At 35.7% G+C, this 27,344-nt stretch overlaps 1 protein-coding gene across 1 annotated transcript in view; it reads left to right on the top strand.

The window, feature by feature from the left end:
• The window catches only part of FAF1 (Fas associated factor 1), a 173,954-nt gene that overhangs the window by 48,010 nt on the left and 98,600 nt on the right, over positions 1-27,344 (top strand). The window contains exon 7 of the mRNA XM_005440352.4: positions 6,070-6,175. Coding sequence (XP_005440409.4) covers positions 6,070-6,175 — 106 coding nt within the window. The remainder of the gene's footprint in view (positions 1-6,069; positions 6,176-27,344) is intronic.

Genomic DNA, 27,344 nt, shown 5'->3' with positions numbered 1-27,344 from the left:
TCCTGCAGTTTAAACAAGCAAAAAATCTCCTAGGGTGTTTTTGTTCATCAGTGGCATATCTAAAGTTTTTATAGGTAATAGAAACCCAGTGAATTACTGCTGCATGCTAGTAAATTGAGGTGTAAAGATTAAATTTAAATGTCAAATACCATCTGTACAGTTACATGCCCTGCTTCCACGATTTCAAGTTGGTAAAGCCATACTTATCTGTGCACAATATCCGTAATAATAACAATATGGTCTGTGGATGTAATGAAACCTGATTTCTAGTGAATTCCTGCCTTATCCCAGCAGCTGCAGTGACCCATCCCTCCCTCTCTGTGCAGATCCCATGATCTGCCTACCTCTGACACTGCCTCCAATTTTTCCTCTTATGTTTTGTAGCACTAATCCCTGCATAGGCAGTTGGCCTGGCGTGCCTCTGTTCTCCAGCTGGTAGTCAGGTAGTATTGAAAGAAAGGTGAAATTGTGTGCTGTGGGTAGTTCTGAGATCATTGGCCAGAGGTCAGATGGATGGAGTATAAAATACTATGTTTGTAATACAGCCTTTCACTAGGGTGGGTAGTAATTTGGGTCTCTTTCCTCTACCTGGCTGTTGATTTACACCCAATCTTTGAGACCTTTATAACACCATCAGACTAGTGAATATGTTCAAAAGTTACCAGATGGGAAAAGTGGGTGGAGAAGAACACAATTTCTTTTGGAAAGCAGCCTTAAAAGGAAAGGTGCCAAAGAACGTTCATCATTTAATTCTCCAGGGGGAGAAATGCCTTGCACCAGCTTGGTCAGATTAGATACTTTGCTTCCTCAGGCTGTGATTCCTTGCCTTTGTTGCCTGGGGTGCTTCTTGAAAGCTGGCAATACCCAGTTCAGGAAAAAGGTTTAGGAGAATGCAAGAGAGGGGCATCAAAAGCGTAGGCACACGAGTCTAGCCATGGAGCTAGGTCACCTGGATAGTCTCTCCTTTCTCTCCTGTGTGTTTTGGGAGATACTTCTTATCAGTTTTTTCTTTGGTTGTCACTTTAATGGGGCATAACATATTTTGTATTTATACTTTTTTGTGAAATAGCTGAAAGTTTTAGATACTTCGTTATACCTGATGAATCATTGGCAAGTTCAAAACAATTGCAAGCTATTTGACCAGGTGCATACCTTGGAGATTATTACAAAGAATGTATTTTGCTAAGCGATTGTAAATTATTTAAGAAGTGTTAGCATCTGTGTAGTAGGACAAAAACCCACAACCCCTGTCTTTCAAGTAATGGGTCCATATATTGCTGAATGCCTGTGTTTTAGGACGTTGCAGAGCAGTGGTGATTGTGGCATGTGTCATCTTGTGTGTTATCAACTGTAGCAGAGTGTTAATTAAGAGCAATGTAACCTGCAACTCCAGTTATTAGTATTGTCTGTTTAGCTGGACAGGAGCAGTGCCTTGCTTTAGTTACTTTGAAAGCTTCAGTAAGAATGGTAAGATTAATGTTTTATTTTCACATCTGCTCATGAGACAGTTTAAAAATCCTGAAGTTTAAAATTCAATAGAATGTAAACAAAAGGGCTTCTGCTCATTTACATGTTAGCCAGATTTGCTAACTGATTGCTGTTTGAACCTAATCTACCACCTCCTGCTGCATTAGCTACAACAAACATTACATTTACATACTGATTTCTTATTTTGTTTTAATGTAAATAATCTGCAATTACAGTAAATTTGGACTTCTGTTGACATGAGCTTGTATTAATCTGTAAGTTTAAAATGGAAATGTTAATTACCTTGTGTCATACCTATTTATATAAAATTCAGAGTTTTCTGGGGAAATCTCCATGTGACTGAGGAAGATACTGCCTAATGGGAAATACTGAATGTGTTTCATAAAAACTTACAGAACTGCAATGAACAGGAGCATTTGCTGATTATTGATTAAAGATACACTTTTTGTTTCAAAGCTTAAATTATTACTAAAATATCAAAGAAAAATGCTATTAAAAAAGCAAAGTATTGCATCAAAAATCAAAGCATTAAGGCAGTCACTTAACACTATATACAACCAATCTATTTTATATATTAAGTGTTACAGAGCAATAGAAAAGCAGTAAAACTGGAGGCTTAAAATATAATAAATGTCAATAATACCATCTTGCTTCAGCATTGCATAGACTTGATTGAACAGTTGCTGTCCCCTAAGATTAGCGTTATTTGCTGTTACACATTTTTTGGCTAAATATTGTTTCTGTTCTTAATTTATTAGACTTGTGATTTATAAATTCTACTGTATTGGAATTTGTATGGAGTAGCTAGGGAATAAACTCTTTCCAGACTCTTAACTGAGTTTTGATATTTTGAGTTTGGTGGGAAAAAAAAAAAATATTCTTGCAACTTCTGTTGCTTGAAATTTAAGCTTCAAAGAGGAACATTTGTGTTTGCATATCGTAGAGTTTCAACCCCAGCTGAATCCTGGTCTGCCTTTGCAGTTTCTGTGTATTGCGATAATGCCAATAACTGATGCTATATAGGCAATCTATATGAAATACTAAACTGGTCCAAGTCTCTCTTGCTAGAACTGATCAGAGTGATACCTGTGCTCAGGTCTATTTCCTTTTCTCTGTTTTTGGACTTCTTTTTTGGGTGTAGGCAGAGTTCCTTTAATGGGAGATAGGTGACCAAAAATACCATTGAGCTCCTTTGCCTCCTGTGCTGAGTGGCAAATATACAATCATTCAGCTGAGGAAATAAAAAAAGTAATGGCAGTATATAACCCACTAGCAAATGTTTTTGAAAGCTAGGTTTTGCAGCAGGGGGGAACGGTGCTGATAAGAATGGCCTACTTTAGTCCTGTTTCTAGAATTCAGTTTTCTTTTCCCACTAATTAATTTTCAGATTAATTAAATTCTGTTTAGCAGTGATGGCAAAAAAAAAAGGGGAGGGGGGAAGAAAATTTGTCTGGACTGTAATGGACCTGGAGTTTGACCCTGATTTCCCACCACCCCCCCCCCCCCTTTTAGTGCAGATATTTCATTTGGAAGATTCTAGTCAACTGAAAACATTTGCAGGAAGATGAATCAGCTGCAAACACTGAAGCCAGAATTTTAGAAGTCTGCACTGTGTTCAAAGTCAGTCTTCTCAATAGAGTTATGTGCACCTGAAAAGAATTAAAAGTAAGCTTCAGCTTACTGTCAATGAGAAGCTGCCTTTAAATTCAACTTATCTGGTATGTTTGATCCTAGCCTTAATGGCTGAAAACATAATTTTAGGGTAGGGTGTGTTTTGGAAGCTGATTTCTATTGGCACAAATAATTTGGGGCAATCTACATCCCTAGTTGCTGGAGGAACTGTGTATGGGAAGGGACTGACATCACTGGCTGTCCAGCTGTATGTTCAAATCAACCCCATCCCACAGAGGGCTTATTATTGTTGGCACAAAATGGCTCAAAAAAACCCTAGGAAGTTGTTGGCATAAACGTCTCGGTGGATGTGCCATCAATTCCTCTTCCCATTGACTTGTCAACTTACATGGCCCAGGTCTTGTGGCTGTCAGATCACATGAAGTTTTGATCTAAGAGCTCAAAAGATTGGATCAGTTGACCACTGCATTTCTGTGTAAGCAGAAGTAATGTTCCTCATTATATTATTTTTCTGAAGGAAAGCTGAATAATTAACCATGCACTTTAATTGCCAAAACTTTCAAAACCCATTTTTTCCTCATTTTTTTCAGTTTTGTGGGTGGGTGGTTGGTTGGTTTGGGTTTTTTTAGCTAGCTTAGTTTTTAGCAGCTTTTTTTGACTGGATTTGGTTTGGGATTTGGCTATGACTATGTACTGAGAATTTGCTTGTTAACAACATTCAGCTTGTGGTGTTTAGAAATCCAAAAAGTAGAGGTGTCAAAATTGTTAGTTACTGCAAAAATCGAGGCTTTTCATAAATTTTAAGGCACTTTATTTAAATGAACTGTTTGAATGGTGTTCTTTCCTTTTATAAATACTCTTTGCTATCACATCCACATGGAATAGAGAAGTGGAAAACCTTTCCTATGAACAGATGGTTTTTATTAGCATGCTGTATTTTGGATAGTACTGAAGTTTGTGTATCATGCATACCTTGAGAGACTGAGGGTTTAATCGAACTAGCCTGTTTCATTTTATGTTTACATCAATTACAGAATGAAAATGTGAGTCACGTTATCAGTTTACAGATTTTCAGATAGAGTAAAAAAATAGCTGTAACAGAGCCTTGTGTGATTCTGTATGGAATTCAGAGCCATTCACATATGCTGTAATTAATGTTTTCAGAGCAATTAAATATGTCATTCGCCTCCAGTATTTGTTGAAAACAAATAAAAAAATTAGAATCTGAAAAAGCACAGCAGGGTATTGTAGTTGCTGCTGAATATTTGCCAAAAGAAAATATGGTTATGGCAATGTCAAACCTATTTACAATCAAGTTAGGATTACCTTTGTAAATAGACATACAACTTTTCAGAAGTATCTTTTTCTTCTCCCCCCCCCCCCCCCCTCCCCTTTTGAGGTACTGTTGACTTTTTAAAGATATTTTTTTTTTTTAGGCCTTTTCTTACAAGTTTGTGTGACAAATGCAGCTAACTTCATGTCCAGCATAAATTAATGCCTTCAATTACATTTGTAGTGTGTCTCATACACTTGATCATACTTAGCATTGACAGTAATTTATATTTATCTTCCATATTACAAAATGATAAAAGATGAGAAATAGCACTTCATGATTTTGTTTTGTAGTATGTGATTGTTATGTTTAAGATGTCACAGAATCCAAATTAAGTTGCTGAGTGAAGATGTTTTTGTAAGGTAATCTTTCTTAAGATGTTAAAGCAGATTGTGCATCTCTTGCTAAAGCATCCTGAGTATTGCATGGGTTCATTACGATCTGAGCAGCAAAACTGCAGATCAGTAATTCCGGTAGAAGTTAAAACTAACAAATCAGGTTTCAAATAATCTAGCCGTCTTTCTTCTCGTCTTGTATCTTAAGATACAGCTGTGTTCGTCTGCGTACAGAATTTGCCCTTTATTGCTAAAAGGAATGACATCTTGAAGTGTCATGGAATAGTGAAGATGTGAAGAAAAAAAATCCAGTCTGTCATTCTTTTAAGAGTATGTGATAAAACCAAAAAGAATCAAATAAGCTCAATTTAATTCCATATGCCACTGAACAGGTCAAGTCTGCATAAATGTTTAGAAATCCAAGCTGTGTTACCATGTTGCTGCAGCCTGTATAAGATTGTACGCAGCTGCAATTGCCATGTCTGTAACAGAAGTCCTGCCTTTTATTTTGAGAAGTAGATAGCTGCATAATTTTGTACCTGATTAAGGAAACAGGATGCCTTTTTAACATCCAGATGTTTTGTTACCAGGAAAATCACACAAAAAATCCCACATTTGTGGCAACATGAGTATATAGTTGGCCTATTTAATCTGTATCTTAAGATTTATTTTGTTTTAATTCATATGATTGAAGACATTTTAATGTATGTTTTAAACAATTTGAGCAGAACTAACTTTTCTAAATGCTCAATACCCCCATGAGAATTTTGCTGTGGTTAGTTTTCTAGTTCTAGTTAGCTGGATTTATGTGCTTTGAATGAAACTAAGCGGAAGAATTTCCACTTGGTTTATGCTTCAGGTAACCCTAGAGAAGCGAGAGCATGCTTTGCCTTGTTCTACTTACCATCAGTTTTTAATGTGCATTGTAGCTTGATATTTTGTCTGGTCATCACTATGCTTACAAGTCTGGTATTAATGGCTTTATGAGTGCTAAGTATACCTGATGTTTGTGAAGATAATGTGACTCTGAATTTTGAGAATACTTAACATCAGAAGAGCTTTAAAGGCTGCAGTCACCTTATTAAGGAAGGAGTTCAGGAATGGCCTTTGGTCATTCTCAGCATGCTTCCTTGCATTTAAGAGTGAAAAGAGAGATGATGATGTTGTGCCTGGACATGTCCATGTAGAGTTTAGGGTACCCTGGGGTTTCTGCATCTAACTGTAAAACAAGCTATAACATGCTTATCCCTGATTTTCTTGTTTTTCTTTCAACCATTTCAGTGCCCTGCAGGAGTCATTAAATCAAAACTTCATGCTGATCGTCACCCATCGAGAAGTCCAGCGGGAGTACAACCTCAACTTCTCAGGAAGCAGTACCATTCAGGAGGTGAGTGCTGTTTCACAGCTGAAGAATAAATGTAGCTCATTATAGCTAATGCCAAATCTGTTAAAGAAGGTTTACGTGGTCTTGATGGATATGCCTTTATTTTATTAGTCATTTTTTGGTTGGATCATCAAGATTGCTGTAATTTGATTAAAGAACTTGGCCTTAAAAAGGTTTTCTATTAAATTATACAGAAAAGATGTTTCTTTTTGCATTGTAGTAGCAAAATACATGCAGTGTTTACTGAGTTTTTCTAGAGTGGTGAGGAAAGACAGTTATTCAAATTACATTTTATGTTTAATTTCCTTGAAACTCCCTTTGTCTTCCCTTCTTTTAACCAGCTCCATCTCCATCTTGTAGGCACCTCTGCTATTACTGGTTGCTGTGCTAGTGCTGTAATTCTTACTGGCTTGGGAGCCAAATGGTTTTGTGTATAATGGGCGTCACTGCTGTTCTGTAGAATGGCCAGCAAGGGGTGATATTGTAGAGAACTTCATCAGAATTAAGTCTTACAGGGACAAATACCTTTAACATGACTCTGGAGTCACTGAATTTAGAACAAAGCAGTCCTTGCATATTTTTACAACTTCTTGCTAAAGCCAAAGGTTGTTGCCTAGCACTCGTCTAATGCCAGATGTTTTGGATGTTATTTTTCATATAACCCCCTCATTTCTGGAAACAACAAACAGTCTAGAACTGTGACTCTTCAGAATTCACATTGCAAAACAATAAGGTTAAATGTTTGCTTTTCAAATTAAATGTATGTTTGCTATTGGTCTGACACTTCTCTCAATCTTTTAGGGTTGATCAGATTTTATTGAAGTTTTTCATGTCACATGCTGATATTGTAGACAGAATTATTTTAAGTTCTGTAATATTAGCTATAGGAGCAGTATGTCATACAGCAATGAAAATGATCATTAACTGTTTTCATTGTGAGTCCTGTTATTCTTAAGATCTAAATTCTGATCTTTCCTCTATGTGAAATGCTGTTTTCTACTTTACCTGTTTAAACGTATTTTAGTAAGGTATGGGTTTTGTGTGTGTGTGGTTTTGTGTTTGTGTGTGTCTGTGTTGGTTTTTTTTTTTTTAGTAATATAAGCAAACAAACATACTTGCATCAATTTGTTTTTTGAGAAGCCATGCTGACTCTTTACAATTAAAATAATTTGAATATCTACGGAAATAAATTATCAGAATATTTGCTTTTAATTTTTAAATTGTGAGATTCTAAAAGAAAACACATACATACATAGTATCTGTTTGTTTTTTATCTATGCTGTATCAATTACTGCTTTGCTGGTGGGTCTCACCCAGGTTAAAGGAACCAGAAAACTGTGACGATGTGTGGGAATCTAGGCTGCCTTTATGTGCACTGAAGTTTTCTTGTTGGGAATGGCAGGTTACAGTCAATAAGTTAATATACAGTCGATGTAATTTAAAAGGCAGTTATGATTTTCCCTATTAAACAACCAACATAAAAAACCCAAAACACCTACAACCCTATAACCAGTGTGAGGGTCAAACACCTTTCTTTGCTTTTCTGTCTTGTATCTAAATATTACATCCAACAGAGTGTATAAAATTATTGAGAACATTTCAGAGGCTGAAATGAAAAGAGAACTCCGGACCTTTCTGTGCAGCTGATGTTAAACAGGTGAATATGTCTGTCTGCTCAAAGTCTTGTGGAGATCACTGGGATTTTGGCTGAGGTGAAAGGGTTGGCAAACACTTGTCTAATTACAGAAAACAAGGACTGTTTTGTATATTAATTTCCTAATGGATTATTAATTTTTTTCTTCTAGCATAGAGTGAGCATTGTAACAAATGATTGATGAATCTAGCTAGTCTGTGAGATTTGGAGGAACCGGTGACACCTTTCCTTCTCTTCTCTCCTCTCCAGGGACTGTTAACTTTTTTTTTTTTTTTTTTTTAACCACCCCCCCCCTCCCCCTTGTTTACACTTTAACAAATTAATAGTTTACTTTCCTTCTGGTATATTTTTGTAGTCGTGGAAAAGCTCTATGTGAGCTGCAGTTGCCAACCACAAGAGGGCAGGAAGGACTATTCAATTATTACCTAAAAATGCTGTTCAGTGTTTTCAAATTAGCTTCTGGTATATTAACAAAAAGGAGTATAATGGCCAAGTTATTGTTTGATTTACAGATAATTGGCATATTGCAGGGAGGAGACTTAATTTCACCCTTTTAAATTAAACAGGGAGATTTAAAAAGACATAAAATATTCATTAATGTTCAGTGATTATAAAGCAGTGGCATATATTTATTCTACCTTTATTACTGTTTCGATGGGAAAATACTGCAAATATTTCAGAAATCGACTTGGCCATACTGACAAGTTGAAATGTTTAAGCAGTGTTAATGCAGTCTACTCACACTTTATATCCTATGCAGAAAGATTCAAAATGAGTACATCAATTATTAAAAGAAATATTTAAAATTCTATAAATGTTCTACTGCTTGCCACAATTGGATTCAACTGTCTCTCCAGGGCTAGTTGTTCATTTGTTGTTATTATTAGTACTGTGAATTTTAAGGAATAGATGTTTTTTCCAAGTGTCTCAGGAAACCCAACTAACTAACCAACCAAACCACCACACCAAAACCCAAGCCCACCACCCTTTCCAAACTGTCATAAATATTTTGCAGTGGACTAAATGAAAAATCCAGCGAGCTCTCAACTGTGCTTTCTGAAATGACTATTGTTTCACTTCTCTGTCATCTTTTTTATTATTGTTTAGAATGCATGTTTAATAGTAAATGATACTTGGATGATTTGTTATTTTGAAGAAATCTTGGTGTTTAATGGGGAAGCAATCTGACAGAAAATTCTCTGAAAGAAGCCTAAAGCCGTAGGGCTCACGTCTGCTTCCACAATTTCTTGCATATTAATTCAGTGGTTAGATTTTGGATGGCACTTCAAAATGCCTTTTTTTTTTTTTTTTAACATGCTTTATCTAAATCTTCAACTGTTTAAGTAATAAAATTTTATTTCTCAGTTCAAAAAATACAAGTTACATTCAGTTACATTGATGTGGGATTGTGAGCCTATACGGAATCTTCAGAAATTAAGTAAAAAATTAAACTGCACTTGTCCAAAATTCTGGATATTGGATTTATTTTTTTTTTGCATTGGGCAGGGGCATTGTTAACTTGGAAAGTTAATGATAAAATGTTGGTTTAAATTGCAAATTAATCTGTGTCACAGGCTTCTGACATCTGTTTGTTCTTGTAGAATTGCAGTATTAAATTAATTCTGGGCAGATACTGTTCTGGGAAATATCATGGTTACTTTTTTCCATGATCTGCATTTTAAAGTGGAAATTAGTAGGTTTTGTGCCAGTTTGGAGAGTGTAAATTAGTACATTTCCAACGTATTAAATAAGGACAATTCTAATAAATTGAACTCCTAATACTTACAAGATTAAAATGAGTTTTCCGTCTGAATTCTTGCTCTTTATTCTGCAAAGATAATTTGTAAAGGCAGTCTGTAACTGGAGTGAGAGAATTTTTAATTTTTTATTGAGAAGCTATGTGCTAAATTATTACAAGCCGTTGCCACATTCAACATAATTTGTTTTCTGTCTATTCGTGCGAACTTGTTCCCATGTAGAAGTGACCATTTATAGTACTTTTCCTTTTTGCATATGGTAGTTATAGTATTTGATGGAAACAAAGGGCAGCCCTTTTCAGAGGGGGGAATATTTTAAAGTTTCATGAAAAGCAAGTTTGTGTTCTCATCCTGGAGCAAACTAATTTGTGAAAAACTTCTTGAATTTGAGTTGTTGTCACAATAGTATGCGTCACACTTTTTGTGTTTTTAGTCAGTGACTTGGGGGGGGGGAGGGGAAACAAAATTTTTTTAACAAACTTGGTAACTCCGTTAAAAACAAGGAGTTTGTGTTTGTCTATTTTACTTTTTGTATAGAATATGAAGCCTTTTTGTGATTATCTTGTGCAGGATTACAGAAGTATCCAGTGTACGCAAGCTGTGACTGTTAAAGGGTAGATGAGTTAAATATGCAGAAACCTCAGGCCTCTTGTAAATTGATGATTTTATTTTGTAACTGCTGGCGATTGCAGTTGAGAATACTAGGTAAAGCATATACTGGGCACTATAGTTCCTAGTAAAACATAAAATCTGTGCAAACAATGCAAAGATGATGGGTCCTTAAATACTGGCTGCCTCTGCATAGCTGCATCTGCTCTTTATTCTGTTCCTTTAACCAATAACCTAATCAGAGGCTAGCTGCTTAGCATCCCTGTCACCTGTGATAGGTAATATATTTGTTCTTTGCTCCCTATAGACTTACTGCCTAAGGTGGAATATGGAAAGCAATGTATCCAATAGCACTCCAGGCAGGAGGAGGAACTATTTGTGCATACAACTACTTGGGCTGAGATAAACTATAAATTCTGTGTTGACAGACCCTAATGACAGTTTGAAGTCCTTTGTGCTGATTTTTTTTTAGAACTACTTTGACAAGTGGATGAATGTACAACAAGATACAAAAAGACCATTTATAAACATACAGGCAGAAACCTTATATAAAAGGCCCAAATAAATGCAATATGTAAATACAGGTAAGCAGATGAATTAGCTTCAGCATGCAGAAAAATAATCCATCTGAAGGTTTTGTACCTTTTTCAGATCTGATTTTTTGGTATGTGTACAAAATATTTTCAAGCCAATTGTTGTTGAGTGAGGTCATCCACAGTAAAGGTCTGGCATTGGCATAGGGACCTGAAAAGTATATATAAATAACGTTCTCCTTTTTAATGTTGTAGCTAAGTAATTACAATAAAATACATTTGCCAAAGATCAGAATATGGACAAATCCAAATATGGTATACACATTAATAGTTTCAGAAACACTTGTGCTATATTTTGAGATTTTTTTTACCTGCCTTAAAATTGTTGAAAACTATTCTTAATGCTAATAAAAATAACTAACTAACACTATTTGGTATTTAATAGGAAGTACACAAATGTTCTACGCTACTGTTCAATTATTCTTGTACTATCAGAGAAGCTAGTAAAATAAGCTGTTGCTATACTGATTGTACTTGAGTCATATATTCTTTTGTGAAATTTGTACGTTTTGTTTGCTTTTTAAAGAAACCTGTCATGTGAAAATTATATTCAATTTATAGTGAGTCATAACAGCAGTATACATAATTTAAACATCTATCACTGTGATAGCCTTAGTGTTCTACAGTGCTAAATAAGTACCAGCTAGCAAGCCAGGTTTTGACTTTTTAAACAAGGAGATAAAAAAATTTCATAAAGTGAAATCAGCTTCTTGATTTGTTTTTTTGGTCTTTCTTTTAAAAAAAACCAGCACAATTAAAATGTATCTGCTGAAAGAAATCCTTGGTAAACTTTTTGTAAATGGTCTTGTATTAGGAATTAGGTAAAAAGAAAGTTCCTTGGGAAATAAAAAGGAAATATTTTTTTATGTACCTGTTCAAAAGTGATAGCTTTATTAGGCACTTAATATATCTTAATATCTGACTATATAGAGATCGGTTTCGAAGAGATAGTCTTGATAAAGGTATATAATTATTATTCTTTTTCTTTTTATGCAACAGAAACAGCCATAAGATATAAAGGAAGGGCACTTTTCTACTTCTCTATTAATTACGAAGCTTAATATATTCCTGACAGAATATGTTTCATAACCTGTAATTTGGTTTTGGTTGATTTGGACATGCATATCATTAAAGAAATGATCTTCAGTTATCAAAAACTAGTAAACATGGACATTTTTATATGCAAGAAAAGGCAGAGAGTAAATAATTGCACTGGTGACCAATACTGTAATAATCCTGTTTTACAATATGCACTTGACAGGTTGTAATAGTGCTAATTGAAGAGACTAATTCACACTTGCTTCATTCTATTCAAAGGCAAAATCAGCAGCTTGTTTTGCTTTTGACCAGATGGTCCTGATGAACACCTACTGTGCACTTTAAGTGCTTTACTAGAATTACAAAGGCTGGGGGCTGCATCCGACTCAAAATGATTTGAGAAGAGAAAAAAAACTCACTGCTCAATGGATTTGGTGCAACTAAATTAATTCTAGTGGACCCATTACACATTGAGCCCCCTTTTCAAAGTGCTGAGCCTCCTCGTTTGTTCTGTAGCAATGAGAAAGTGAAAGGCAGATTACTGCAAACAGAAATAAAAAAAAAGTGCTGTGAAAAGGAGAAAAGAGGCCTTGAAGCCTTTTCATATCATTTGGGTTTTTCAAGTGCGTTATTTTTGGGGAGGGTGGATGTATGAAAAGCCAATTGGAGTTTTTTTTGTTTTAAAGTGCGCTATTTAAGTACTATGAATATAAAAGCAAGAGCAACAGTTGACTGAGTTTACTGTGGTAAAGCTTTGTGTCCAAGGATGAATCAAATTCATTATAGTCAATGCTTTGTATTTTCATATGAATGTAGGGTTAGTTTCACAAGACTGTGTCTGTTTAGGATAATTATAATTTAATATTTTTCTTTTATTAAGTTATCACTGTAGATACCTAAAATTTGCTGAAAGCAAGGTTTTTTCATGAATAAATTTAGAAGCACCCAGAGAGTTTAAAACTCCAAAGGAAGCTGTTTGATTTCCAAGGGAAGGCGAGGCATATTCCAATAGCATCGAAGCACAGATTATTATAACTAATTAGAAGTCACACATCTGTTAGCTTTCGATTTGTCAGCGCTTGTAGTTTTGTGTGTACGTTTATGTCTCCCTTCTTATTTTCTCTCGTTCTGTCTCTATTGCACTCCACCCGTAAGTGTAGTTGGATTTGAGAGAAACTCTCAAAGGATAAGGATCAATTTATTTGAGTTTGAAAGTAATGAGGAGTCATTGTTATAATTTTGGTTATAGGTTTGGCTCCATAAATACTCAGTCATGTGAGCTGTCCATATTCTAGAAGTAATCATGTTGAATCGCTTTGCTCATGTAATTTAAGGATGCTAAGGATTCTGGGGATCAAGACCTAATTTAAAACCCTGCATTTTTAAAAAACTGCAATTAAAACCATCGCTTGCTATTCTGATTTTGAATATTTGCTATGTTTTACTTTCAGGGTGTAGAATTTTTATGCAAGGCTTCTGTCGTAATGCTAGCTATTAAAAAGGTGTTATCATGAAATGACAAGAAAGCCATTTAATATGTTCATAAAACTGCTTAGGTTATGTCCCTAGTTCCTGTGCTATTTGAAGGGGGAAAGCAGTACTCTCTAGCTACATAGCATAGCACTACTATCCATATAAATTATGTTTAGTTGCATCATAAATGAAAAATTAAAGTTAGCATTTTTTTGCAATTAAAAAGAAATTAATTTACAGCTTGTAAATTAAAGCATGCTAGAGCATGGTTTAACCTTTCTATCCTGTGTTAACTATAATAGGATCACTTCTATTATTGCATGATATACACTTATATTAAAAAAAAAACAATCGTTGAATTGATTTGTTTTCAAACAATGAAATTTGTATTTGTGCAAATTATAGTAGGCACAGTGTTCTCTCATGTTTTCTCATCAAACAACCCAATTATACTTATAAATAGTGAGGTGCTAATGAACTGTTGTTCTGGAAAAGTTGTTGTTTTGTGGTTTGGGGTTTTTTTTAACTTGAGTAAGAAAGGAAACACTTCACAATTTTAGAGTGCTTGCTTGGTGCGAAAATACTTGAAAATATTGTACTTATGTAAATCATGTTGGTGCTATCACTTTAGATTAGCTTCTGTTGTGTATTTTAAAAACGCCATCAGTTCATACAGAGCACATCTATAAATTCTTGATATTGTAAATTGCTCACATAGTTGGGAACTGATGATTTACTTTTATTGATTGAGTTACAGAAGTTATTTCACTAAGAGTTTATATTTCAGTTTAAAGTGTATTACTGCATTTAATAAAGGAAGAATTTTTTTTTGATAGTGGAGCTGATGAGGATATTTAACATAGTTGTTGTGAAGACATGACATAGAAATGGTCAACAGTATCTTAGCACCAGTGTAATGATAGTGCTGCAGTACATCACTTTGTAATTACTATGCAAAGAAAATACTCGGTTGCTGTTCGAAATGTGAATTAATAATGTCTGTCTGGTCCACAGCATCTTAGCGAAACAGTGTGCTATCTCTCTAGTAAACCTGTTTCTTATGATTTTTTAGTTATGTTCCATATCTATGTAAAACATGAACTTGAAAAGTTATTATTTTGTTTTCGTACCAAGAATCACGGGCATAAATTGAAGAGCCTTGCACTCATTTAAAGGATAAAATGGCCTCATAATCACCCTCAAGAAATCCCTGTTACTGTTTTTAAAAAGGGTTATAGAAGCTCTTGGCAAACATTTGCAATAAGTGGCAAAATTTATGCCTTGCTTTGTGATAGTTGCGTGACCAGACAGTGGGGTATAGGATTGTTTTAAGGTTTTTACAGCTGCAGGCCAAAAGCATCTGTTCCTAGAAAAGCCTTCATTGTTTAATTTTGACACTGACTTTTCCATGCTGCTTGTACCAGTCTCTGGATTAGGTGCCACTAAGATGAAATTTGTTTTAAGTTGCTCTCAAATGCAGCTGTCACTATACATGGCCTTGTAGCTTAGGCAAAGTAGACACAATCAAAACAAGCATTTTTGTACAAGGTCATCTTGGTAGACTGAAAAAGCTCAGAGCAGGAATTTTGACAATATTGTATCTTGTGAGTAGCTAAGCTATTAGCTTTTGTGTTTGTTTAATAATTCTTCATGTGATCACTGATGTATACGACTGCCTCAGAAACAATGAAAGAAAGGGACTTTTTAAAAATGGCACTGCTTTTCTTTTACATATACTTTATATTCTATTTATTTTGATTGAGCAGTTCCTGTGGTATTCAATTGCATACACTCCATATATGTGTACTTGTATCTCTGTATCTCTACAGTGAAATTGAATGATTTACAAAAATCAGGGAAAACTGACATTTTTGAAAGAGCTTCCATTTTTTTCCTCAAAGTTTCCAGCGAATTAAAAATGAAAGAGCACTTCATTTTATGTATCCCAGAGTTGTGTTAATTTCTACCCAGCTGGTCTAGAATGATTGATATAAAGCCAAATTTGTGACTGCCTACATTACAAAGTCTGTAATTTGCTAATGAATTATGATAATAATCTTTCATCATACATGAAAGATTTAGACAAACAATTTACTATGTAGTTTGATCACAATTTTTGGGTTTGTACCAAACCTTGAATCTACTTTATTTTTCCCTGCCTAGGTTAGCAGACCAAAGTGAACTTATTCGTACTTTGTTTTGAAAGCAGTAGTGCTGGGAGATAGTGGAGATGATGGGGGACAGCAGAAATAATACAAAATTGTAGTGTAGAATCCCATGTTTAATGTTTATACAAATCAAGCCACACAGTTTCCAACTAGAGAAGCATCACAGTAGGCATAGCACAAGAAGATGTTTGAGACTTGCATCTACTGTTGTAGGGATGTAGAAGTAAATTAAAACAGGGTAGAGATGTTTCTCAAGTTAAATCTCCTCTGGGTATGGTGGAGGCAGACTCCTTAAAGTGCAGCTAGACAAAGCCATAGGAAAAAACTAGGCTTAAAAAGAATGGACAAGAAAACCAAGTCCTCCAGAAGAGGGGCAACTGCCACAACATCCTGTCAACGTGAGTGATGTTTGTGGTCACCTGCATATCATGTCAACAAACATTTGATCTTGAACACTTTTAAGGATCTCATAAGGACAGTGTTCACAGTAGGTCACGAGAACAGTATAAGCAGGTGTTTTCCTATATGAAATCTGTTTATTTTTTGTCATCTCAAGGTGTGGCTCATTCACCTTCTGACCAAAGGTTGCTTCCTAGTTCTGCAGAACTTGCTTCTGTATTTTTACATTTCACTTTTCCAGTAGTGAGAAACAGGAAGAAGGAGAGGAGCTTTCTGTTCAGTGCTCTCTGACTTGTGTTTTGCAAATAGCTTTGATTATTTTTATGCTCCTCTTGAGCTCAGTTTAGTGGATTTAAGTAGACGTCATTTTGATGTCCACCCTAGAAAAACATCCAACCAACCACAACAAACCCCACAAGACCTAACACATATATGCAGTGCTGCCATTATTGTTTGGACAAAACTGTTGACTTTGATAGTTTCTGCCTTTTTTCGCTTCTCTTCGGACCCTGAGGTACCTGAAACAGCTTGTTTCTCACCCCGAAACCACACACATATGACTGCCCGAAACAGAATCACATTGAGATTCCTGTGGCTACTGTTATGTGAAGTATTATTTGACTGGTAAAAAGGTAGAAAATATGAAGAAACTGGGAGGCAAGAGGGTAGGACAACTAGCAGTATCAAGAAAATGCCATCCAGAGCAAGGACTGGTAATGTGGCCTTGTGAAAAGGGAAGGAAAGGAGCTTTATAGGTACTGACTGGAAAGGGGGTTGAATCGTGAAAAAAAGGCTTTTTGTTGTTGTTTTATTATGCGGTTTGTTCTTGTCATATTTAGGGAACTAGAGGTTGTGAATAGCCAGGGATATGTTAATGAATTACTTCTTACTGAATCAGGTTAAAAAGAAGTCGTATTAAGTTTTGTTAGAAAAGGATTTTTTTTTTTTAATCAGTCTTCCCAGCTGATAGAAAGTGCAGAACAGTGCTGTAAAGACTTAACCTATTTTATGAATTATGTTTTGTAAGGCAGAGATAACTAGAAAATCTTGATACCCGCCTCCCCACCCCTTTTCTTCCCTTGGATTACCTACAGAAAGTCTCACAGACTGTGCCATATGCAGCATAGTACACTCTAATGTTGATTCTTTGGGGATGATACTTTTGGAATGAAGAGATTTAATACAATGATAGAAACTTTAAGACCTCATTTGTTTGCCTTCCCCACTCCACAGCAATATATACAGGGTGTGAGCATCAGAGATTTGGTGTACCAAAGACGTTAACTCTCACCACTCCTCTTCCTCCCCGAAAAGGTGATTCTATCTAGTAGCTGTTACCTGGTATATGCAGTATCTAGTAGCTCTCCTGGAAATTATATTACTGTAGTTTGTAAGTGTAGAAGAATATCTCAAGACGTTCAAATACTGAAGACAGATAAGCAATAAAAGAAAGAAAGGGAAGGAGTACAAAGAACAAGGATTTTTTTTTTGCTGTTTTTCTACAATTAGTCTGTAAGAAAGAGAGAACTCTTTCTACAAATCTGTACTTATGGCGGTAAGTCTTGACTGACTGGTATCACATGGCATAGCTGTATATACCTTACTCCAGCCCCAACAAAGGGAAATGGAGAAGGCAATAATCAGTCCTAAGAACTGACATAACTTCAGTCATTTTATTCACAGCATCAGGGAAAAATGCAGCACCCAAATATCTCCACAGTTTCTTCCAGGAGAAACAGAAAGGCAGAGGTTTTATTTTACTTACTTCTGATGACAGGCTACCTTTTACTGAACTCAGCAACTTCAAAACAGTAACTCTTACTTAAGAAACATTGTGAGATATGTTTGTGTTCCATTATTAGTTTCTCTGTAACCATCAACTGAATTTCAGTTTAATATCTCCCCTCTGTGTCTTGCATAAACACCTGTTTGCACTTACCCACAAAAAGTTCCTCTTCTAAGACAAGGACTTCTTTCTGAATAATTCAAAAGTGGGGAGTGTAAGAAGTGCTTAAATTAATCTGGGGAGTGTTTTGTGTGTTCACAATTTCACCTATAACTGTCTCTTTCACTCAGTCTGCTTAAAAGGTTTTATCAGTCTCTTTTTTTTAATTATTTTTTATTTTATTATTCTATGCATTGTCATTGGGCTGGCAGAGAAAAGACTAGCCTGCAGCTGAGAACTGTGACCACAGGGCAGCCTAGGCCAGCCAGGACTAAGACAAACGAAATGGGAAAGCTCAGATGTTCACAAAAAGCAGCAACAGAACACTGGAAGAGGTTACTTTTTTGTAGTACAAAACAGTAAAGTGAAACTTCTCTCCCTGATACAAAAGGTAAACTGTCAAGTCAGACAGGTCCACATTAATAATTCAGTGTTGGGACTTAGAAGATCAAGGAAAAATATGGAAGTTCTCTAGAGCATTCTGTGAGGTCTGGGTAGGATGAAAGTTTCTTTTTTGATGAACTAAGAGTAATAGACTGAGATGAAACTTGAATTGCCATGGAGGTGTCCTCACTCTCCTCCTTAAATCTTCCCATAGAACACTAAGTATTTTACAGCTGTGTATACATTAGCATGCTGGATAGTGCAATGGGAGGTCTGCATAGAAAGCTAGTTGATGGTGAGGATCTAATATCCATGCTGTTTATGTTTCTGGCATTCTACTAGTGACCATTTCTAGCCTGGTCCTGCAGATTGAATGTTTCTTAGTAGTTAAAATTTAAAAATTATGCATTTTCTGGTTTAGTTTGATCCTAATGGTATGTGCTTTGAGACTGCTCCATCATACAAGCATAAGTATGCTAAGGGAGACAAGATCATGAGTGCATTTTTGAAGTGAAACACTAGTGCAATTCTGTCCTACAAGGACTGGGTCTGCATTGGTCCTTTGGTGCAAACAAGAATTTTCAAATCTTACACCATTGGGAAATGTTCTCCGTTGTAGCAGAAACACTGTCATTTTTCAATAATCCTGTAAACAGGTGGTCAAATTCTTGAATGGGAACAAATAAACAAAAGATTAAGTGAAAAATTCACCTCCTGTGCATTTTCAACTTGCTGCAAAGTAGCCATGCAAAGAATCAACATGAACAGTAAAACAAGGCTTTTGAATACCCAAAGGTATAGTTTTTCCATTAGAGGAGTATGTTAGCATTGTATTTCGTTCCATTTTTTTCTTAAGATCAGTTTGAAGTGAGGAATAAAACTCAGATCAAATGTTTCTTCTGAAACATAAATGCAAACTGTTTGAAGTGGAGGATAATTTTAGCATTCAGGTCTGAAGCAAGCATCTGTTGTCTCAAGACACTGGTATAAGAAGAGAACTGCGAATTCAGTTTCAGTTCTCATATTGTGTCTTTTGAATTCTGTCAGTTCATAGGTCAGATCTAAGATAATTTGGTTCTGACTTATAAAATCAGACAAAGACCCATCTATATTTTCTCCTCTGCAGGTCATTTTGCTTGTTTAGTAAACCATGTCTCTCTCTCTCTCTTTTTTTTTTTTTTTTTTAAGAAATTGGTTTCCTCTTTTTATTTTTGGCTAATCCATATACATGTCGTCTTTTTCACTGCTTTCTCATTCCTGCTTTTCATCTTCTGGTTTATTGACTCTTGCAGTTCTTAATGAAAAGCTTTGAAGAATTTCTTCGTTGAAGCTTGTTTAAGAAAAGCCAGATAAGCCATATTGATTTAACTTTTCAAAATACTGTTTTGTCCTTACAATGCAGAAAAACATACTGTAATCAGAAACTTTTAAACTTATGCTCTATACTTATTTTGTGCAATGCAGAGTGCTAAGTATGTTGAATTGCACTTGAAAACTGTTCCTGTGTGTGTGGGATTACTCAGTACAATGGTTGCATGTTAGCTTTTCAAACAGAGACTGAATTTTCACTGATGATTATATGAATATCAAATGACAATGTTTTGTATCAACTGAATTGTTGTTCTTTGTGTTAACTTCCATAGTTCACTAAAATTACACTTTCCTAGGATTTAGAAAAGAAGAGTTTTTACATTTCTGGTGTCTTTTTGTTGGTGTACGCTTTGTATGTTGAATTTGCATAGCTATGAGTATCCTTGTGGTTCAGAGGAGGAGCTGTTAGTACACATCTGTAAAACAGTTGTTTTATTAACATCTTCAGAAGGGAAAAACCAGACAGAAAAGCTGAAAATGTAAATGAGCAGCTTGTGGTGCTATAACTTGTCAAATAATCATTGAAGCAGTATAGCTGAGCAAACTGTTTCAGTGTGTGCATATACAGTAGGTATTTCTCTCCAAATTAATATTTGCATTTGAAATATGTGTGTAGTGCAAATACATGAGAAGTATATAACAATTAATAATATTTTGTATTTGATGTTTACATATTATGTGCTCTGCATTTTAATTCTTAATGTTATCTCCTTCTTTAATCATTTTGAATTAGTGTTCCAAATATATTGATTCAAAGGGATTTATTACTTAATTATTAAGGTTTTATAGGCATTTATATCCTTGAAACAGTTGGGTTTGGTCAGTAGTTAGTTGGCATTTTTTGAGGCTGCCATTAATCTCAGGCCATTGTAAAACTCCCATGTTACCTTTATGAATGTTTCTGAGTTGTAGTGAAAAGAAAAACTTAAGAGAATAGGACACTAGTTAATAGTGTTTTACAGTTTAGAACTGTTTTGTGCAAAAACACTACATAGTTTTAAAATAAAGGTGTACTTCTAATCTGGTTTAGTTAAACCAATATGAACTGTTGTGTGAACATTCTTACTTAAAGGGCAGTTTGTTCTACTTGAACATAAACCGAGGAGGAATTAAATAGAAATTAAAGCAAATTAAGTCTTGTCCTTGGTGAGCTAAAAAGAATAGTTCAACCTGTTAAGTTAATACATGGCAAATAAATCATAGTAAACCCCTTGTATTTACAAAACACAGTAAAATCTTTGGTTTCCCTCAGGAGCCCCATCTTCACTATGCAAGCAAGTACAAGCTACAGTCTATACTAAAACCAGCCATACTGGTTGTAAAATATTATATAAACACAAAGTACTGTAGTGCCAAATGTGGAACGTGCAGTAAACCTTGTAAGAATGCCCTTCTGTCAGTGCTCCTATCATCTTCATATAATGAGCTTCAAGTTTTCCCTCTGAAGTAGCACATGCTCAAGTGTATAAATAAGGACTTTTATCTGAGGGCCTTTTACATTCTCTCTCAGTTTTATGTAACACAAATTTATTACCTTTATAATAATATTGAGTTTTTTTTTAAAAAGGCATGTTCTTCAAGGTATTTAGGGTCCCCTCCTGCATTTCTTGCCGTGATGACTTTCTTGTTCAGCCAAAAGGACTGACTTTGGTGGTTCCATAGGAAAAAAGCTTTTCAGATTTTTTTTAAATCTCTTTTTCAATTCCTTGCATTCTTTTGTTCTCTTACTTGTGAATCATGGCTACCTTACTGTTAATGCAGTTGGAATAAGGAAAAAAAAGTCAGTTTTGCACTCTGTTCTTTGCCTAGTAATTCAAATGTAATGTTATATTAGAAATTACTAGAAAGTTTAGTGTTTATATCTATCATAAATAACACGTGTTTATACTTTTAGTTTATGTAAACTTGCTATCCATGTTCTACCACTGTTAAAATGATGACTTGTTGTGTAATTATTTTTCAGTTCTTTCAGTTTAGTGATAAATGTCAGTGTTTCAGAATAAATTTGGAAAATATTCTGCTGCGTTATGAGGTTCATGGTGTTTTGGAGTTCAGTGTTGAGACAGTTCTGTGATCTTAGGGAATGGAGTGAGAGATGTGGAGCAGTGTTTTATGCAAAACAAAACTAGGTGTATTCCCAAAATGCACCTTAAGATAGGTCTTTTCTGGTTGTTTTATGAAAAATGAGGATCTTGTAGCATTATTTAGGGGCCAATTTAGGGCCAATTCTGTCTTCCTGCCTGCTTGTGCAAATAGGATGTAGCTCCCACAAAACTGTTGGTGTCTTCTGGGAGTGATGTCTTGCTGCCCTCCTTGTAGAGGTGTCCCCAGAGCTTGAGGGTAGGAGAACGAGGAGAGCATGAGCTGTTCTTAGCAGCCGTTTGCCCTAGACTTCTGTATTGGATCCTAGCTGGGAGTTAATGTCAGTTTATAGCTGTATTTATTTCCCTGTGATCCTGCTCCCCTCTTCCTCCCCATGTTCTGCTTTGAAGGCAGCCCCTGGGGTCAGTGACAGCCTGGCTTCTGCAGGAGACGAGCTGCTGCTTGGAAAAGGAGCCTGAGAAGCAGTGCAGAAGCGGGAGCCAAGTAGCCCTGTCAATGGCTCCCCCCCTCCCCTGAGTGTTAATTGTGGTCACAAAAGTTAAGTGTTTCTGTAAAATTAACATCTTGGTATCATGCATTTATTTTCCACCATGTAGCTTCAATGTCAAGTTTACCCAGCAGACAAGTCAAAACAAGAATATTTTTTCTAACTGCTACTACAGCAAGTCTCAGCCTGGGATCTCAGAAAATCACAGTGTTTGTTCTGGTTAGCAGCGGAAACAATAAAGATTTAGGGTTCAGAATTTAATTGGCACTGATTTTGATGCAGGAAGAACAACCACGCACAGTTTATTCTTGTGAAGCTTTATTGATTCTTTTTTAAAAGGAAAGCTCTGATGAAAGTAAAAAGAGGCGTTTAATTTGCAAGTATTTCTACAGTTTTTATTCTGAAATGTGGTTTTTCTATCCTTTTCTATCCCTGCACAGTAAACATGTCTTAAGATCTTCTGATTCAGAGACAGATACTAAAAACAAAAGTGTAAGGTTGTAATTTCGACTGTTCAGCTTGTTTGTTTGGGTGATATTGGAACTTTCTCATAGGTTAGATTTACATCTTTCCCAAGACTAATGGATGATGTGTATTTGTAAGTGTTTTTACAATAATGTGACACTAGCGTATCCTCAAAATGTCTATCCCAGATTATAATCTTCTAGTGACCTGTTTCCAAGGGTCAGGATTGGAGTATTGCTAGTGAAGAGATGGTGATATGAACAGAAGCTTCCCGTTTTTCTGACGTTACCTGTATACCAAACTGTAGAAATAGGATCTTTTTTGTCGATTATGCAAACGATCTTTTGAATTTCAGTGAGTAACTGAAGATATTTCTTCAGGTATAGATTGATTCTGTGCTTTCAGAGTCTGCAACAAGGTCAAAGATACACAGCAGAATGAGTTGCAGATGCCTTTGAATTATGTCCTGCTCCCATGGCTTCCTTTCAAATCATGATGGAGTCCTCAGTGTATCATCGCTGGCAAAGCCTCTGTAGGTGGACCTATATTCAATAGCTGGCATCTCAATCTCAACTTCAAAACAGTTTTGAAGATTTTGGAAAGGAGTGACCTATTTCCCCTCAAATCGGATCTGTCCATTTTCTCCATACCTTTGGTGACGTGTTTCTTCTGGTCTGGAATTGCAATTTAAAATGCCTGTCTCTGTGACACCATTACTAGCAGCTCTTAGCTTTTCATTTGCTTTCTGCCATTTCAGCAACCTTTTTTCTTTCTGCTTTTCAGGAATTTGTTTTCACAAGACATCTGCAGACAAGCCTTTTCTGGGTCTTCTAATCCATTGGGCTTTAATAATGGCCTCTTATTTCAAGGGAAGAGGATTTTACAGAAACTATTCCTAATATCTAAAAAGAATACAAGATGAGAATACTTGTTTTAAAAATAAGGTGTCTGAATGCCGTTATTTTTACATTCATGTGAAGAGTTTTGATGTTACTGAGCTGGGTTTCACTGCTTGAGGAGGTCAGTCTGTGCCAGATTCCTGTCTGTATATTGCAGCTCATTTCTTGTCCGAGAGCTGTCTTTGACTCTGAGTGTGTCAGGAGTGCTGTTCATGCATGTGGTACTTAGAAACACAAAGCTACAGCATAAATTCACCAGATTTATTGGTAGCAGTCATGCCATCCATGTGACAGGATACATGGCTTTCTGTCCCTTTTCTAATGATTGGTGGGTAACTGACTGCTCACTCGCCCAGGCAGCATCACAAGCTCTTTAGGGCATGTTTTTCAGCTGCTCTTGATAGTGTGTGTGCTGAAGTGTTACGTACCCTAGTGTCATGGTGATAATCACACATTAGCAAGGATGTTCAGAGACTTGACTTCTTTCTTAGAAAGCATTTGGCCTCTCAGAAAGGCCTGTTCCCTTCTGGTGCATCTGTTCATGTGCCAACTGATGTGGAGCATTTCTGACAAATGAGACCTTGGAGGATATACTCAAAACTTTCCAGGCTGATCGTTTAGTTTCAGAAACAACAAAAAAAGCGCTAATGAATCTATTCCAGACCTTACATCTCTTTAGCCTGCCTGTTATAGGCATTCTTGATCTGTTGGATGTGCCTCTAATTAATTTTCTTCTAAGTGTTCTCACATAGATCATGAAAGAGGTGATTATGATGTCACTGTCCCATTTGAAACAATTTTAGATCCAGGGCGTACTCTTTCTGCAGGTGAATGACCAGCAAAATCTCCCAGTCCTTTCTTGAACTTTCTGGCTTGTTCTTGCTGGGCTCTGACAGATTTGTCTTCCCCATCTCGGATCCATTGATGTATGTGGATGCTTTCAGGGTCAGAGGGTGCTTACTTGTCTCCAGTAGTGGATGTTCATCCTAATAGGTAGAAGTAGTCCAGGAGACTCAACAAGGTGCAGTTGAATGACCTAGTTTTTGGTAGAAGTCTAGATCCTTGTCTGTCATGGAAAGCTCTTACAAGGGATATTGGATTATGTCCTGGATCTTAGAGTGCGGAGCTCTCAGATAACTGTTAGCTACCCAGTAAGTCTTTGTCATCACAGCCCATGAAACAAGGAGGGTTTCTGCTGAAAGCAGAACTTCTTTGTTGCTGTTAAATAACTGTCCTTTTTGGTCAGAGGTTTCCTTTGCCATTGTTTCAGTGAGATAAAAAGGTATCTTGAAGTATGTGAAAAATAAAGATGGTGTAAATCTCTTGTTGTTATAACAGAATAATAAAAAAGACTGAGCAGGAACAATTCATTACTCTTTTCCTTTCAAGCACTTAAAAGAAAAGCAGACCTGAAAATATTTCTTTGGGAGGTACTGAAATACCTCATTAGATCTTTCTTTTTATTGGTTATTGAAGTGATAATTCTGTAACAGGAACAAAAGTGAGGATAGATTTTTCTTTGATTTACAGAAATGTGTTAATTTGAGCTGAATAGATATTTTCTGATCTTTAATATTTCTTGTCTATGAGTATTATTTTGTAATACATAGTTTCTAGTCTTAATTTAGAGAAAAAAGTAATTCTGATGGGGACTCTTAATTCTGTGCAGCATTGGAGGTATTTTTGGGGAAGTGAGTAGCTGAGTTTTTAACAACCTTCAATTCAAGCAAGTTTTTTCATTAAATGGAATAGTGTTCACTGCTTATGCAATAGACTTGCGTGTCAAGCTAAGACTGTAGAATGCAGAGAAAATAATATGTATGTATAAATAATTAACTTTTTTTAAAAATTTTCTGTTTCAGTGAAATGGCAAGTTTGCACAGTAGAGTAATGAAAATGGTTAGAGTAGCTTCATATTATCTCTTTTTCTGAAGTGGTCGTTACATTTGCCGCTGCTGTTCTGCAGCATAGCAGTCGTAAGCTTTGTAAAGACTGGGATCTACAGAAGAGGTAACTCCTTGTAGTGTTTTGGTCAAATACTAATGAAATTGCATATAGTTGTATATTCCAAGAAAGACTGACCCCTGCTTTCATGAAACAGCTTTGTGATTTCCACAGGGTGTGGTTCCTGGGTTACTTGAGCTAGAAAATTTGCTAAGGTAGCCACTGTTGAAGATGTGGTGAATACATTCTTGCTGTATTGAAAGAAACTCAGTTGTGCGCTCTTAGTAGAACAAGATAATGTAGTTTTCTTTTAAAATTTTGGAATTTTAATGGGAAATGTGATTTTGGCCTTGTGGACTATGAACTTTTTAAAATTTAACCAGACCAATTTTGGAAGCCAGTCCAGCTCAGGAAGAATACCTGAACTACATACAAAATGCAGAACTGGGCCTTTGCATGTATATTTTTATGAATACTGAATTATCCACCTTTCTGAAAATTCTGCCTTTCAAGTTAGTATAAGTGATTTTAGTTTTTTTTAGATTTTTGGCCATGTGTTGCTCTCTTGCAGAGGTCCTGAGGGTCTTGTAGGTTATCTTCCCAGTCAAAACATGCTTCCTGATAGCAGTTTCATTTGAATAATCAGCGGGAGTAAGAATGAATGGACTCATCCCCCCATCTTGAAAAGCTTAAAATGAAGTTGGGAACTTTCCTAATAAGGTTTCCCCCTTATGAAAAATGCTCTGTTCTAGACAGCTTCTGTGACTTTTTTTTTGTCAGCTTTTCTGTCATAAATGCAGTTCGAGGATGTGAAGCAGCTTTTGGCAGGAGTGTGCCGCTACACCTGTGATAAAAAGGTTAGGTTCAGCAAACAGGACTTCTTTTCTTCATAAATCCGTTGCTGCTTATAAAGAAATCTTCCTCATTGTAGAGGTTTCCAGATAATTTTTATCTCCAAATTGTTCTATGTACCAGTTTTATAGAGTTCCCATTCATTGGTTTTTCTCATTCTCTGGTAATGCTTTCCCTTCATCTTCCTGTGTTTGCACCTGCATAGAACTCTTGACTTCAGGTTTTCCAGTGTTGCTCTCAGCGTGTTTATTTTAACTGCTTCTAACATTCGTTTGTTATCTGATAACTTCTAATAGAGAACAGGATTTGGAAATAACCCTTTATAGCCTGCATACAGAAAAATGTGATTTTTGACAACTTGAACCTTACTAATTTGGTTTCCCCATCATTATTTTGTATTCTACGAAAACGTACAACTCATGTACACCTACCACTAGTTCAAGTGCTGATTTTTTTTGAGAAAGACTTACAGAAATTAAAGAACTAAAAGCCAGAGAGAATGCGGGTTGGGGTTTTTGGTCAGGTTGCAGCTGTTCTTTTCAACTCTATTCTAGTTTTTGAGGAAATATGTTTAAATACATTTAAACATATGATAGAAATAGTAGTATTCATGAAACCAAAACAAAATCGTATGGCTTCTTTTTGTAAAGACAAAAATCTGTATTCTGATTGCACTTTTGCCTGATTCATTTTGTTGATTCAACAGAATTTCATCTCTGCTTCGCTCAGTCTTACTGTCTTTAAATTTTAAATATTCTGAAGATAAATTTTCACTTTATCATGGAAGAGGAAGACAGGGGTATATTTGATAAATATGTACAGATGTTAACGATAATGATTTTTGTCCCTTATTCAGAAAACTCTTAATATATTTTCATCTGTACTGCCACTACTGCTGAAGTACAATCTGTGTCAATAAAAATAAATGAAAGAGGTAGAGGTCTTCATATTTGTGTTTTATATATTTTTAATTCCTACAAGAAAAAACAAAAGCTAATCTAATATCTGATTCTTTTTGTCATCTCCTTGTT

This window comes from Falco cherrug, chromosome 12, assembly GCF_023634085.1.
Source record: "Falco cherrug isolate bFalChe1 chromosome 12, bFalChe1.pri, whole genome shotgun sequence".
In the NCBI taxonomy this organism is placed as follows: domain Eukaryota; kingdom Metazoa; phylum Chordata; class Aves; order Falconiformes; family Falconidae; genus Falco; species Falco cherrug.
The sequence above is the reverse complement of the archived record's forward strand: the minus strand, read 5'-3'. Positions and strand labels throughout refer to the sequence as shown.